Source organism: Hirundo rustica, chromosome 3, assembly GCF_015227805.2.
Source record: "Hirundo rustica isolate bHirRus1 chromosome 3, bHirRus1.pri.v3, whole genome shotgun sequence".
NCBI classification, from domain to species: Eukaryota; Metazoa; Chordata; class Aves; order Passeriformes; family Hirundinidae; genus Hirundo; species Hirundo rustica.
Window position 1 is genome coordinate 27271139 of NC_053452.1, and position 13509 is coordinate 27284647.

The 13509-nt window shown below is 37.2% G+C and overlaps 1 protein-coding gene across 2 annotated transcripts in view; it reads left to right on the plus strand.

Moving 5' to 3' along the window:
• The window catches only part of CAMKMT (calmodulin-lysine N-methyltransferase), a 211991-nt gene that overhangs the window by 6872 nt on the left and 191610 nt on the right, over positions 1-13509 (plus strand). For both annotated transcript variants that reach the window (XM_040060640.1, XM_040060641.2), the window contains exon 3: positions 7967-8031. In XM_040060640.1, the coding sequence (XP_039916574.1) occupies positions 7967-8031 (65 nt within the window). The remainder of the gene's footprint in view (positions 1-7966; positions 8032-13509) is intronic.

A 13509-nucleotide genomic window follows, 5' to 3' on the forward strand; every position in this document is an offset into this window, starting at 1 on the left:
GCAGTGTTTTCCCATGTATAGGCTTTTCCTGTAAACCACCAGTGAATGCTGTGGACTAATTCAGACACTGACAGTCTACATAATGCCTTTGTGCAGTGTCCCTGTTCCTTGTTTCTAGGTCTTCAGAGGCACACTGGGGATAGGAAACACAAGGTGTTTAGGTAGAATTTGAGCTGAACAAGGCTGCAGCCCCTTACAGTGCAGCCCTGAACTCCTTCAGTTCACTGTTGTGGCTTGCAACACTCGCTGTCACTTGATTTACTTCTGGAGTTTTAAGATGGGAGATGAGCTAAGGTTCTCCCGTGCTGGCAGTACAGAAATCAAGGGAATGTCAGGCTGATCCTGCTCTGGCATTTGTGTGCTTCTGTTTCCACCACTCTCTATGTCATTATTATGTTGGGTGTTATTTGCCTAATAGTAGTTTCATTGATAGTAGGACACAACTCAACTATAGACTTTAAACAAACATGTTTTATTTTTGAGTTATTGCGTTTCTTTAATCTTGTTCAGTGGAAATCTGCGGTTTCTGTGCTGGAACATGTTCATACCACCTTTCCAAAACTGAATATTGAGGAGAATAGGGACATTGTCTTCTGGTGGGGATTTTTATTTTATGTTTTCCCTGAATTTTTTCCTTTCCAAAAGATATTCAGTGACCTCTAAAAATAGTAATCACTGATCATTTTAGGAATAATGATCAGAAACTGCTTAGTCTTACACTTCTATATTAAAATATTTTCAGCACACTGAGGCAGTGACAATACATAGAGTATATTTATTATTTCAGAATATTGCAGGGGGTGAAGAAGGGAAGGAGAAAATATTGTGTTTTTTGCCAGGAAGAAGGTATAAATAGACTGCAACAAAATTGACTTTACCATGAGTCGGTGCTAAATAAAGTTTCTTTCCTGTTTTTGCAGAAGCAGTAATTTAGGGGGTCAGCATAACAGTTTAACACACATAACAGAGCAACAATTCTTCTTGCTGAAATGTACATATTTAGAAGATAAGAATAAACATTCCTGGATCTTTGAGAACTAATCATATATGGGAAACTTAAGGATTCTCTGTATGTCTGACAGTCTTCCCTTGTTTTGCCTCTGTCCAATGGCAAAATAATATTTGTAGTAATATTAAACAGCAGAAACAATTTTAACAAGTTAACAAGAGCATAATATTAACAGTAACTTCAGTCAGGTAAATCCAGAACAGCATACTTGAACAGGAAAACCTTTTTATATCTTTTTGTCAGGAAAAAAAAAATGTTGCTATGGCCCCTCTAAAATCTTGACAAAATGCTTTGGAATTTTCATCTACATTTGTTTTCCGTATGCATTAGCATCTTCTTTGAAAAGCTCATTGCATGTGTTCAATGTTAAAAGGGTTGTCAGCTAATATCTCGACGAGACTAAATACTTAAGAAAGTTCATAAGGTTATTAGTGGCTTTTGGCAAAGAGTATAAAGGTCAAGCTATATCAGTTCAAGGGCTGTCAAAACCGATCAAATTGTATATTCAGATATGCTATGACCTAGCTGGAATTACTGCTGTAGAGGGGCTCGGGACCAGTTTGTCAGGCAAACAGAAGCTGTTGTAGGAACTACCAGTCATGTGTATGCCTTTCTGAGTTTTGTTGGTTTTGCTGTTTCTCTAAGTAAATTCAGGCTGGATTCACATCTCAGAAAGATTATGCCATGTTTTTCTGTCACTATTTTATATTTTTTGCATCATTCTTAATAATGAATCTTCCAAAGCAGAAAGTCAGAAGTCCCAGTATAAGGCAATTTTCAGCTTCAAAACTTTAAGCTGAATTTAGGTGGCATTTTGACTAGATCCTTGAAGTGAAACATCATTGACTCATTTTAAAAATCCCCATAACTCTTCTGGTTAAATAGTGATCTCCAGTGTGCTTAATGAAATGTAGATTCATAATACATGGTGGAAAGTGTTCTCTTGAGGTTTGTTTAGTGCTAAGGTGCTTCACGGTAGCTCTGGGGTATCAAAGGGAGTGTCTAGTGAGTGTGGGGTTTTGTTAGCAGTGTAAGGTGTGTCAAAATGAAATTTCTTGTGTTAGAATCCAAAACCTCATTTGATTAGTGGAGTCTCATCGGGATTTGTATTGTATCTGATGTTCCTACACACTGCTTCCTTGTCTTGATGATGTTATTGAGCCTTAGCTTTCCTGACCTGAACTCTGGATGCTCAGACAATTTCTGTGTATTTCTCACATGCTACTTGACTTTGCTTCCACACTCTTTACGTTTCTTTTCGGTGTTGGAATTTGTCCAGGAGCATCTTGTTCATCCTCCTACGCCTCCTGGCTTTCTTGTCTGACTTTCTCTTGGTCAGGGTGCATCGTTCCAGAGGTGATCCTTGGATATTAGCCAGCTTTCTTGGGCCCCTCTTCTCTCCGGGTCTTTATCCCATGGTATTCTACCAAACAGATCCCTGAAGAAGCCAAAGTCTGCTCTCCAGAAGTTCAGGGTAGCAAGCTTGTGCATCCTTCTCACTGCCCTAAGGATCTCAAACTCCAGCATTTCATGGTCCTGGCTGCCAAGGCTTCCTTGGACATTCACATTTCTCATCAGCCCCTCCTTGCTGGAAAGAGCAAGGTCCAGCATAGCGCTTCTCTTTGTCAGTTCCTCTTGAAAACAAAAGAAGCATTTCAGGAACTGTCACTGAGACACACAAAGAAATCACACGCAGACAAGAGATTTTCGCAGAGGTTCTTCTGATCCAGCTCCCAGCTGAAAGAGCGGAGAGAAGAAGAGACCCTTTGTTTATTCTTTTACTTTTTATACAGTTGTAGGTCAACAGAAGATTGGCTTTTTGGGGTTTCCACCCCTCAGCCTTAGTGGCCAGACGAATTGTCAGTTACAATTGTTTTCAGGTTAGAAATATGCAAACAAAGAACAGAGAATGAAAAACAAAGGATTTGTTTATGTTACATCTGTGGGAAAAGTAGAAAACTGCTCTAATATTCTACAGTAACTAAAAGATCTGACTCCATTTATGAAAATCAAAAAGCTAATAAAGAAACTCAGAAAAACCAGGGTAACAAGGAACCTCCTGAATTTCTTATGCCCTGGTGTGTTGTCCCTCCAGCAGATACGGGGTTGAAGGTTCCCATGAAGACCAGGGCTTGTGAATGCGAGGCTGCTCCTCTCCCTGCCTGTAGAGTGTTTCACCTGCTTGGTGTCCCTATAGCAGCCCCTCACTATGATGTCACCATTCCCGGCCCTCCCTTTAATCCTCGCCCATCCCCTCTCAGTTGGCTCCTTGTCCATCCCCAGGGGGAGCTCCAAGCACTCCAGTTTGACATAGCACCACTGTCTCCACATCTCCCCCGTGGTTTTATTCATAGAATTTTCAGGTGTGTTTGTCAGCTTTTTTCAAGTTCTACTTAACTGTGGCAGTATTTCACTTTGCTGTTAAAAATTTTTTATGCATGCGCTGAATATGTATTTTCAAAGGGATAGGAAGATGTATAGTAAGTAAATAGAACTATTTAAAAATATTTATTTAATACCGCCTTTCTAAATCCTTGCATTATTCATCAGGAATGTGATTTTAGATTTGAATTTTGTATGAATAGTTTTAGGAATGAAATGATTATAGATCATAAAGATGCAGTGTTGCACTGTGGAGATGGTGCCTCCTTTTAGACAGGAAAGTTGTTCTTTTATTTGAATTAAGAAAGGAGCAATCAATATCTTCAAATTTTCTATTTTGGGATATGGATTTGCTTTTAAATTGTAGGCTCATTTTAAGAAAGCAGTGCAGGAATAAGTTATTTCTGTGGTAAAATATTTTCCATTGATCAGTCATTTTCTGTTTCAAATACTAAAGTGCAGAACAGAAAAGAATCATGTCAGCAGGTTACAGGAAGGGTTAAATCTTTGTAAAAAGTGTTAAGTGTACTTTGCAAGATGTCATGCCTTTATTCTGACTATGAATGAACCTGTAGTTAAAAATATGACAGAAACTATTAGATGATTCCAGACCTGTGGTTTAGGAATGCGGGGCGTGCAGAGACACCACTTGTCTGTGACAAGCAGTGTGTTAGAAGATGGTACAGGACTGAATTCCATTGGCTGTTCCTCTTGGATATTTCTGCTAATAACATTTTGACTTTTTAATGGCTCTTTATTTTAGGGATAGTGAAGGGAAAAAATAATTTCATTTCCTTTCACTTTTTTTAGGGGAAAAAGTGAAGGGAAATGAATTTCAAGGAATATTGCCTACTTCTTAGGGGCAATTTATGTAGATATGACAAACTTGCTTTCTTCCATTTATTGCAGGCTAAGAGACAATGTGTAAATGTAGAAGCACAAGGGGTTGGCCCTGGGAGCTGGAAATCGAGGAAAGAGATGAAAAGCTATTTGGCAATGTGCTTCTTTTATTCACTGATCAAGCTAAGATTGTTCCATCATATTGCCCAAGATCTGCTTATTTGTAAAAAAGAACTGTAGTCAAAGCAGCTTTGTTTTGGCTTCTTGCTGTATTAAGCTGTGATGTAGAACTGAAGTGAAAGAAGTGTTGACGTTTTTTGCTATACCCTGGCCCAGAAAGAGCATCTGATCAGATAGCAAAGTTTGCAGATAACTCTGAGGTTCTTAGTGGGCCGCAGTGACAATTGATGGTGATATTCACCAAGCCTTTTTGTGAAGTACCCTTATCAGTAATTTTTTACCATTATCCCATCTTTTTCACAAATATACGTTAAATTTGTAAGTAGGTTAATAGTGTATGGTGATGTGTTGTGTTTGGTTTTTTCCCTTTTCAATATAATGTGGAAATGTAGTCTATTTTAGGTTTTGTAGGTTTTAAAAATGAATATAGATACATACTTACTTGTGTTATTTTTCATCATTCAGTTTCAGAATACTGTAGAAGAAAAGAAGGAACCTACTTTTGTTTCATTATGGTTGATGAAAAGCATACCTTAATAGGGACCTACTGAAGGAAATTTTTTTGTGCTGTCCATAGATATTTTTATATTTATGTAAAAGTCTGCCAGTTATGTTGCTTGAATTGGAGAGGAAGAAACATTAATATATTTAAAGATTGATCTTACTCTCTCTGACTTCATCCAAAGTTGATTTGTAGTCCAGAGTAAGGAATTCTGCTTTGCTTTGTGTCAGGAGAAATATGAATTGAATTAGTTTATTGTTCATAGATTTGTCTTCTATTACTCACTGCCTCAGCCATAGAAATTTTTGCCTATTGTACCTTAGAGATTTATTATAAGAACACTGTGAATCAGAGTAACCACGCCAGCCTGAAATTCACTTTTTCCATGATGCTTACCTGTGCTTTTTTGAAGTACTTTGTTGATCTCACAATCAGAGCTTTGAACTTCCTTGAACTGTATGACATCCACGACGTTCTAAAGCACTGAATAATAATGTTCTTCTGTATTTTGAGATACTCTGGAAATTTATGGGAATTTAAGGGTTGGGGTTTAATGTCAAGCTTCTGTGATTCCTTTCCTTGACTTTGATAATTCAGGGCACATGACACCTAAGACTCTGTTTGTCGTCTGCACTGTGGAAAGCTGTGATGGTGACAGGCACTCCTGGAAACCAGATGTTCTGTATCTTGGCAGTTTTCTTTGGGTTCGGTGGTGGAAGAACTGCTGATGGGATGGGACAGGGAAGCAGCAGCTATTAAAGAACTGCTGAGGAGATACGTGCAGGGCAGTGGATCCCAAACTACAAGCTCTGTTTCTTAGGCGTGGGGCCGAGTAGCGCATTATTTATGGCAGAATTTGGGGTTAGGGAACACCTGTGATTGTTTACAGGTGTGTTTAACTTTTAGTCTGTGAGTAAGGCCTGTGATGGAAGGTTGTTGGGGGATAGCTGGTGCAGAGTTTGTCTGCAGGCTCCACAAGTACAGACCTCCAAATGGAGGAACATGGCTGTTGCTGTTTGGAAGTGTGTTTTCCTGAGCTCTCCCTTTCACAAGTAGATCAGCTGTTGGTATGTTGCTTTCCTCAGTCCTAAAACTTGTCTGCAGTAAGAGATTATGCTCTATTCCTCAGCTTTTGGGTTCCACAAATTTTAAGCAATTTTGGTTAGAGCTGTCATTTTATCATTTCTCCTTTTTGTGTTTGCCTACCTTTAGACCCTACAGTATATAAATTGTATAGTTTTCTAAAACAGGGTACTTTACTTCTGTTTTTCTTTCTTCATTCTGTTAAATTACTGGCACTAGACTACTAAAATTTTTATCCTTACCTTTGCTTCACTTGGAGAGTTACATGATAAATTTTCTTTGGATATGAATTATGTACGTAAAGAAACTGAGGGGAGAAAAAAGAAACCAAAACATGTTATCCCAAGACTACCGTGCATGCCAACAGAGATCAAAACACTTCTTTACTTCCTCAGCATCTCCAACCATCCATTTGTATTCATTTGGAGACAAGACATTCACAGTTGTGTGAGAGCCCCTAAGAGCCCCAGACATAAATAGAGTTACAGAGTTTGTAGGGTTCTGAGGAGTCAACAGGGGAGAGTTTAAAGGGCAGCTCTGTGGCTGGCAGAACTACCAGCCCTATCTACTTTCTTGTCACTTCCCTTGCACCAGCTCTGTTGCACTGGTTGTCCAATTTGATGGAAAACAAACTTGCAAAAAAGAAATACATTAAAAATCCACGTGGTCCATCAGCATTCTCGTAGACTTATTCTGCAGAGAAGGCATATAATTTTGGTTTATTTTTGTGTAGCTGGGAGAAGAGCATTAATGTCCAGTTGAATCTTCTGTAACATCTCTTATGTATTTCTTGGTCTCTGCTTCAGTTCAGTTTGCTAATTTGATTTAATTTGATTTTCATTTTTTAAAGAATTACTCTCGTTGCTGTTTGGTGCTTCTCAAAATTTAACTTGTTCATGTTTCTTTATGTAATGCTTATCCTTATCAGGAGCTATAAATAGTGGGGTTTTCATAATAAGCATGCAATTATTGATTTTTTTTTTCCATTCTTACGGCCATCTTTCTTCAGGAAAGACCAGCTGAGAGAATGAGCACTAATTTTGTAGGTGCTAAAATTCTTGGATTTATTGCATTTTTTTAGTGTTTCAAATTAGTGCATTCCCAAACAGCCTTAGAATCTATATTTGAGATGTTATTAAAACCTCATATTTTCATATTTTGCTGCCTTGCTGAATTCCTTCTAGATTTTCTTTAATGCATTTGTGAAACAGTTGTGTGATCTGATTGTTCTAAAGTGTAAGAATAATACTTCATTCATTTTGGGCTTAGATTGATTTGGAATATTTAAAAAAAGATTAGATGCTTTTTTTATGTGTGCACCACTGCACAATTAAGGACAAGTCTTAGGTAAGTATTTGTTCAATTTTGGTGCATATTTTTTTCTGCTACTTTCAGTGTTTTTCTCACTGCAATCTAAAACTTGCACTTGGTGTATGAAATTCAGGTAATTTATTATCCCCACTTTTGAATGTTTATTTCACGTGGGTTATGCAAATGTAAAACCAAAGTTAATGCAGTTCACTGAACACATTAATCAGTTTCATCATTAGCATTAATTTAATTAGGTGTTCTTGATTTTGTGGGAGAAAATAGGAATGTGCATACAGCTGCTGTTCAAAAATACTCTTTGGGTTTTCCCTTTCAAAGAAATTGCTTTACCAAAGTTCCTCCTTTTCTCTATGTGACTTTTACAACTATATAAAAATTGATGTTCCTTGGAAATGGTTTCTTCCTGGTAGTAGTTTCTGAGAAACACAGTCCTCCTGATTCATGGATTTCAGTGCTGGGATTTTGAAGACTGGTGATTGTCCCCTTGTTTTCCCCCTGGTGGCTAAATAGTTTCTGTTTGCTGCTTCACTGTGAGAGGGGGTGGTGGGAAGTGAATGCATACAGTAAATCTCTTCTTTGAGGATGGGGGGTTTTTTGATGGTTTATGTGTCAGTAAAGTCACTATTTATGTTTTCTTCCAGATTTCACAATGGCCTCTTAAATGTTCAAGATGTTCTTACAAGTTTTGACAACACGGGGAATGTCTGTAAGTCACTGTTTATTTAATACAGTACTATGTTGATAAAAGTCTAACTGTACCAATATAAAACATTTCAATAACCATTTCATTTAGCTAGGAAACTCCATCACTGTGGTCAGAGTTACCATAGCATTACAGTTTTATGTAGCACCCTTGTTTGTGTTGGATAAACCCTTAAGTTCTCCCAGTGCAGGTTATTTTTGGTTGTGGCTATGGTGGGAACATTAGAGCAACTGGACGGGATGGGATAAAACATTAGTTTAGCCCTTTGGTTTGTGTTGGCCAGTGGCCAGCAGTTTCTGTATGAGGAACAGCAGTGAAGGAACACAGGAAGCAATCAGGGGTACTTCTGACTGGGAGAGAGCAAACTCAAACAGAAGAAACACAAAAGAAAGCACTCAGTCAAGTTGTGAAATTCCCCCCTGCAGAATGTTTTGGATCCTAAAGCATGGAATAAATTCAAAAAGCAAAGGGGAAAATACTGTGCAAGAAAAATTTACTGTGGCTGTTAAATATACAGACATCACTTAAGGCTTAGGAAGTGCTGGGTGTTAGGAGAGTTAATGGGGCAGTAGGATGATATATTTGTCCTGATCTTTCACTCTTGTCTAAGCATCAGTTACTGGCTGCATTAACCTGAGGCAAGATGAGCTCTAAGTGGGCCATCAATGTCTGACCCAGTATGGCTCTGCTTCAGTATACTTATTAATAAAATTATCTATGCTATTAATGGACTTGAATTATCAAATTGTGGTAGATGGTGGAAACAAAGCTGAGCAAACATATTAGAACATTTTTGATGTGATGAGTAATTACTATTATATAATTAACGTTTAGAGATACACACATGTAATTGTTGTTTGGTTATTTTGCTTTATCTTTCAGTATGGTTTGTTTGTATTCAAACAAGCAAAGTGGTAGAATATAGTTTGTAAAGTTTGCCAGATATTCAAGAAATATATACAAATTTCCCCTTGTTATCAAGCCAATGTTATGGAAGCCATTTTGATATATGTGTTTCATCTCAAAATTCCGGCTTTAGTTTTCCAAAGCTGTTTCAATAAACATTAGTTCATTATATAATAACCTAAGCATTGATTTTGAACAGCAGAGAAAATACTGTATGTGTGTGTGTGTTCAAAAGTGCTTCAGGTGATGAATCAGGACAGTGTAATATGGTAACACAATTTCTTGCTCTTTGTGTGGGTGCTGAGTTTATGCTCAATCTTCACAGATTTCCTTGTCAACACAAAGAATTTACTCTGCTAAAGTTTTCATATGCTTTCCTATTGGTGGATGTGCTGTTAGCTCTTCTGTTAACTTCTTCCAGTGTTTCAGCTACTTTTTTATTGACTGCAAATGGTAGAACAAGACTTACACTCTTAGCAGGCATGTCAGTGCTAACACAGGAGTAATATGACATTTGTAGTTTTCACTGTTTCTCTGTTTATACAAAGATTCACATTTGTCTTTTTGGATTGAGAATTGTTTTGAGGGTTCATGCTGTGGTATTCTGTATAGTGTTTGCCAACTGCTTCCCCATTTTTAAATGTCTTTGTCTGTATTGATCTATGTATTATGATTTATGTCTGTTTTACTATGCACTCTAGACAATCTACACTATCTATTAGTGTAACTGTAAAATTATTATATTCTGGCAGCATGCAGTATTGGCTTGGAGTATAATAATCACACTTTTTGCTACCACCTGTATGGAATAAATGTTCTCAGTGTCCAAGCCAGAGTAACAATGCATCTGTCACACCCTCAATAGTAAAGTTCCCCCAGCTGTGTGTTTACTGAGCTGCTCTATTTGGGTCATACCTGATGGAATTTCTGTGCACTCCCATTATCCCTTAATTCGAATTGGCTCTTGCTTTGATCTTTTCCTGTGTATTTACTGGCTCTCTTTGTGTTAACCCTCTGTGGAAATGATGAAGGTGTTATGTTGCTTCCTTTTACCCTCACAGGTAACTACTGTAGTCTTTCTAAAATTAGGTTGACTGGTTTTTATAATTTCTGTAGTGTTCTACAATAACTTCTTATTATCAAATCATTGTGTACTCTTAAAAAAAAACCAGATATTTTTGAAATGGGGTTTCTCCTAATATCTAATACTAATGGAGCTAGCCAGAACTGAATGCGCTATCACAGCAAAGTGCTCTGTGAGGGGGATGCACTGAATAATTACAGATTTCAGTGTTATTTTGGGACAAACTGCATAGCCAGCATTTATTTACTGGCCACTAAACTTCACTTAAATGACTTGGACTGAGTTACCAGAAAACAGGGAAATGTTTTAGTGTTCCATGTGTTTGTTTTGGTTGCCATACTGAATATTTATCAGCAAGATTTATGGTTTTTTTCTAGAAGATATTAAATTCTGAAATAATTTTGTATTAAACAGAATGGCTTGTTTTTAAGCATAATAATTTGTTTCAAATAACATGTTTTTTGTGGTTTGGGGGGAGTTTTTTGGTTTCTTCTAATAAGTACTTTCTGTTAAAACAAGATCTTTGAGCGAGTGTTTCTAGAATCTTTCTGTTTCCCATGTTGATGTCTGTGCTTATGGTCTTTGACAGCCCCATCCCTGTACACCATCAAAAGAAAAGCAGTAGAGCAGACTCCAGATAATACCACTGTCTCCATACTCCCAGTAGGTATCAACTCAGTACAAGATGTGCCACTAGCTGGCAGCATTATATAAAATATCAATAAGCAGCTTTTGAGGAATACCTGTGACTGCTTCCAAAAGTGCTGCCTTATACCAGGAAGACTTCTGGATAAAAGGGGAGCCAACTGCAGTAGCTGTCAATGGTGTATTGCAGGGTCTCAATTGTTAACTCTGAAAAATACTTCTGCACAATGGCTCCTTCAAACTTTGTATTTATATACCTACACTTGTATTCTGTCTTTTTCTAAAAGATTTCTGAAGATGCATTTGCACTGTAGGATTGCCACCGTGAATGAAAATTCATGTTTCAAGTTGCAATGGGTTTTCACTTTCTTAGAAAATTGTGGAAATTTTTTTCTCTCTGCTCATCCTTTGTGGGAGAGTGGTTTCCCCATGAAAGCTCTGAATGAATTCGCCACAAAGACAGGATGCAGTGCTAAATGCACTTCATTCAGCTTTAATTCTATGCATAAACAGGAGGCAAGGAAAAGAGGACTGGAATGAAGGAAAGGATCAGTCTTTTCGTTTTGGATGACAATATGCCATCTGTTAAAAAGAGGGTACAACCTGACACCATCTCTACTCCTGAGATAGTCCTTTAAAAGAGCTGATGGATCCCAGGCAGAAGGTTCAGTGGTGGCATTGGCCAGCCTCAGCTGCCCTCCGGAACCACACACAACACTCATTCTGGCAGAAGAAATTGTCCAAAAATTTAGGAAAATTCTGCAAGGATGAGCTTTTGAGGGTATCTCCTACCCTTGCCTTTCCAAGTGGGAGAAAGCAGTTATAACTGAAGTGCTTATATGACTCTATCCTGGAAGTAATCATTGCAGATTAGATGTTATTATTATTATTATTCATTTCTAGTAAATGAAATTAGCGGGGCCAAAATATAAATCTCTTTACCATTTGCCCCCAGTCTAAGCAAGCTATTGGCTGTGTGAAGGAGCATTTTAATAAGTGAAATACAGCATATTTTCAAATATTCATCTACTATGATAACACTGATATTATCACAGAAGCAAGATATTCCAGAATGCTCAAGTAGTATAAAGTTGAAAATATACTATATGTAATAGCAAAACATTTTCTTGCAAACTGCACATAGCATTAGTTAATAATTTCATTTTCAGGAAACAACATGTTCAGCACATACTCATTTTATTTTCTGCTTGGCTGAGTGTACAATTATATGTTTTAGAACTCGAAGAGCAGCAGAGGGTGCTACAGTTACAGAGCTGCCTAGGCACACACTCCAAAATTGTTGCTCTTATAGGCAAGTAGATCCTGTAAACACTTAAGCCTTTCATTTGGGATTGATGTAAACAGGATAGTTTTAAATTCTGTTGCCTCTGCTTATAGAGGAAAATTAGAGCTACATACTCACTTCTTTCTTGATTTTTTTTTATTTTAATAGTTTAATTGGTGGAAAATGTTACATCGTTTCAGGAAACCATAGTGTTTGGATATCGCTACTGTTACAAAACACTCAACATCTTTAGAACTGTATTTGTTTATGCTAATTTTACATTTAGAAGTTCTAGTCTCTGCAACAAGTGGGTTTTTTTTTGAAAAATTTGTTGTTTGTGGATGTTTTTTATAATATGTTTCCAAAATAAATAAGCTAGCTAAATTGAAGAATATTTTTGCCCTTCCTATATATTTTTCATGAAAATAACATAAGAGAATGATTTTTTTTCTTAAATTTCAAGTTCATATCAAGTTTTTTTGGAAATACGAATCAAGAAGGAAGCAAATTATTGTTCTCTTTAGTTTTCACTTTTTTTTTCAGTTTATATTAATTTTAAAATGGTACTTAAAACTGGTAATTATGCAACTTTTTAAGAAATTTACTTAAGAAAAATATTTTAAAATCTACTTTAAAATAGATAAGCTTTTTTTCTTTTCTCCATTCTCTCTAATAACTAAAGCAAGAAGGATATCTTCTTTCCGTTTAGTATGTGAGGATGCATTTAGAGAGCTACTTGTTTCTTCAGGGCCCTCACTGTGTGCCTCAGGTGTCTGAGCTCCTCAGTGGAGAGAGGATGGCAGCTACTCAATGGTCATGCTTGGAAGGACAGATGCCATAAAGTTACCTGGGGACAATCACCAGATGACATCCTTTGTGGTAGCAGGGGCGCTCCTGTATTTCAAGGAAACTTACCTGGAATTAACCAGGGAGCAGAGTGCAGTTTTCAGGTGCTGCTATGGGAGTTTCCCACGTTGTTTTGAGTAAACATCTGGTTATCTGTGGTGAAAAGCCTGCCAACTGGAATATGCTTCCTGCCTCTCTGTGCCTCAGTCACTATTCTCACCTGAAGAAACTGCCACCCATTGTCATCTGAGCCTTCTCTCATTCCTCTGGTGTGGCAGTTGGAAATTATTTACCATGTCAGAAACTCAGAGCCCCTTGGAAGTCTTCAACAAAAAATAAATTGTCTGGAAGAGAGTTTGAATAGCAACAGTATGTGTCATTTTGAATGAAATACTGTATTTATGATACCTACAATTTACTATTCACTATGCAGCTTCCTTTTAAATAAAACATTTCATGATCAGGGTTAAGAAAAACCAGCTGTTTCCTCTTTCCCTTCTTCATCCAATTCACTTCAATGATTCAGTTTACAGCATCATCCCAAGCAGTCACATTGATATAACCGACATAAGGCGTACGGAATGGAGCAGAAAATAAGTATATGGAGAGAAGCAGGCACCTTTTAAATTACTCTTGCTACTAGAATTGTTTTTATGAGATTGTTCTCTGATGGAACATCAGTGATTTTGTCTGTTTTAAGTACTGTCTTGAAATA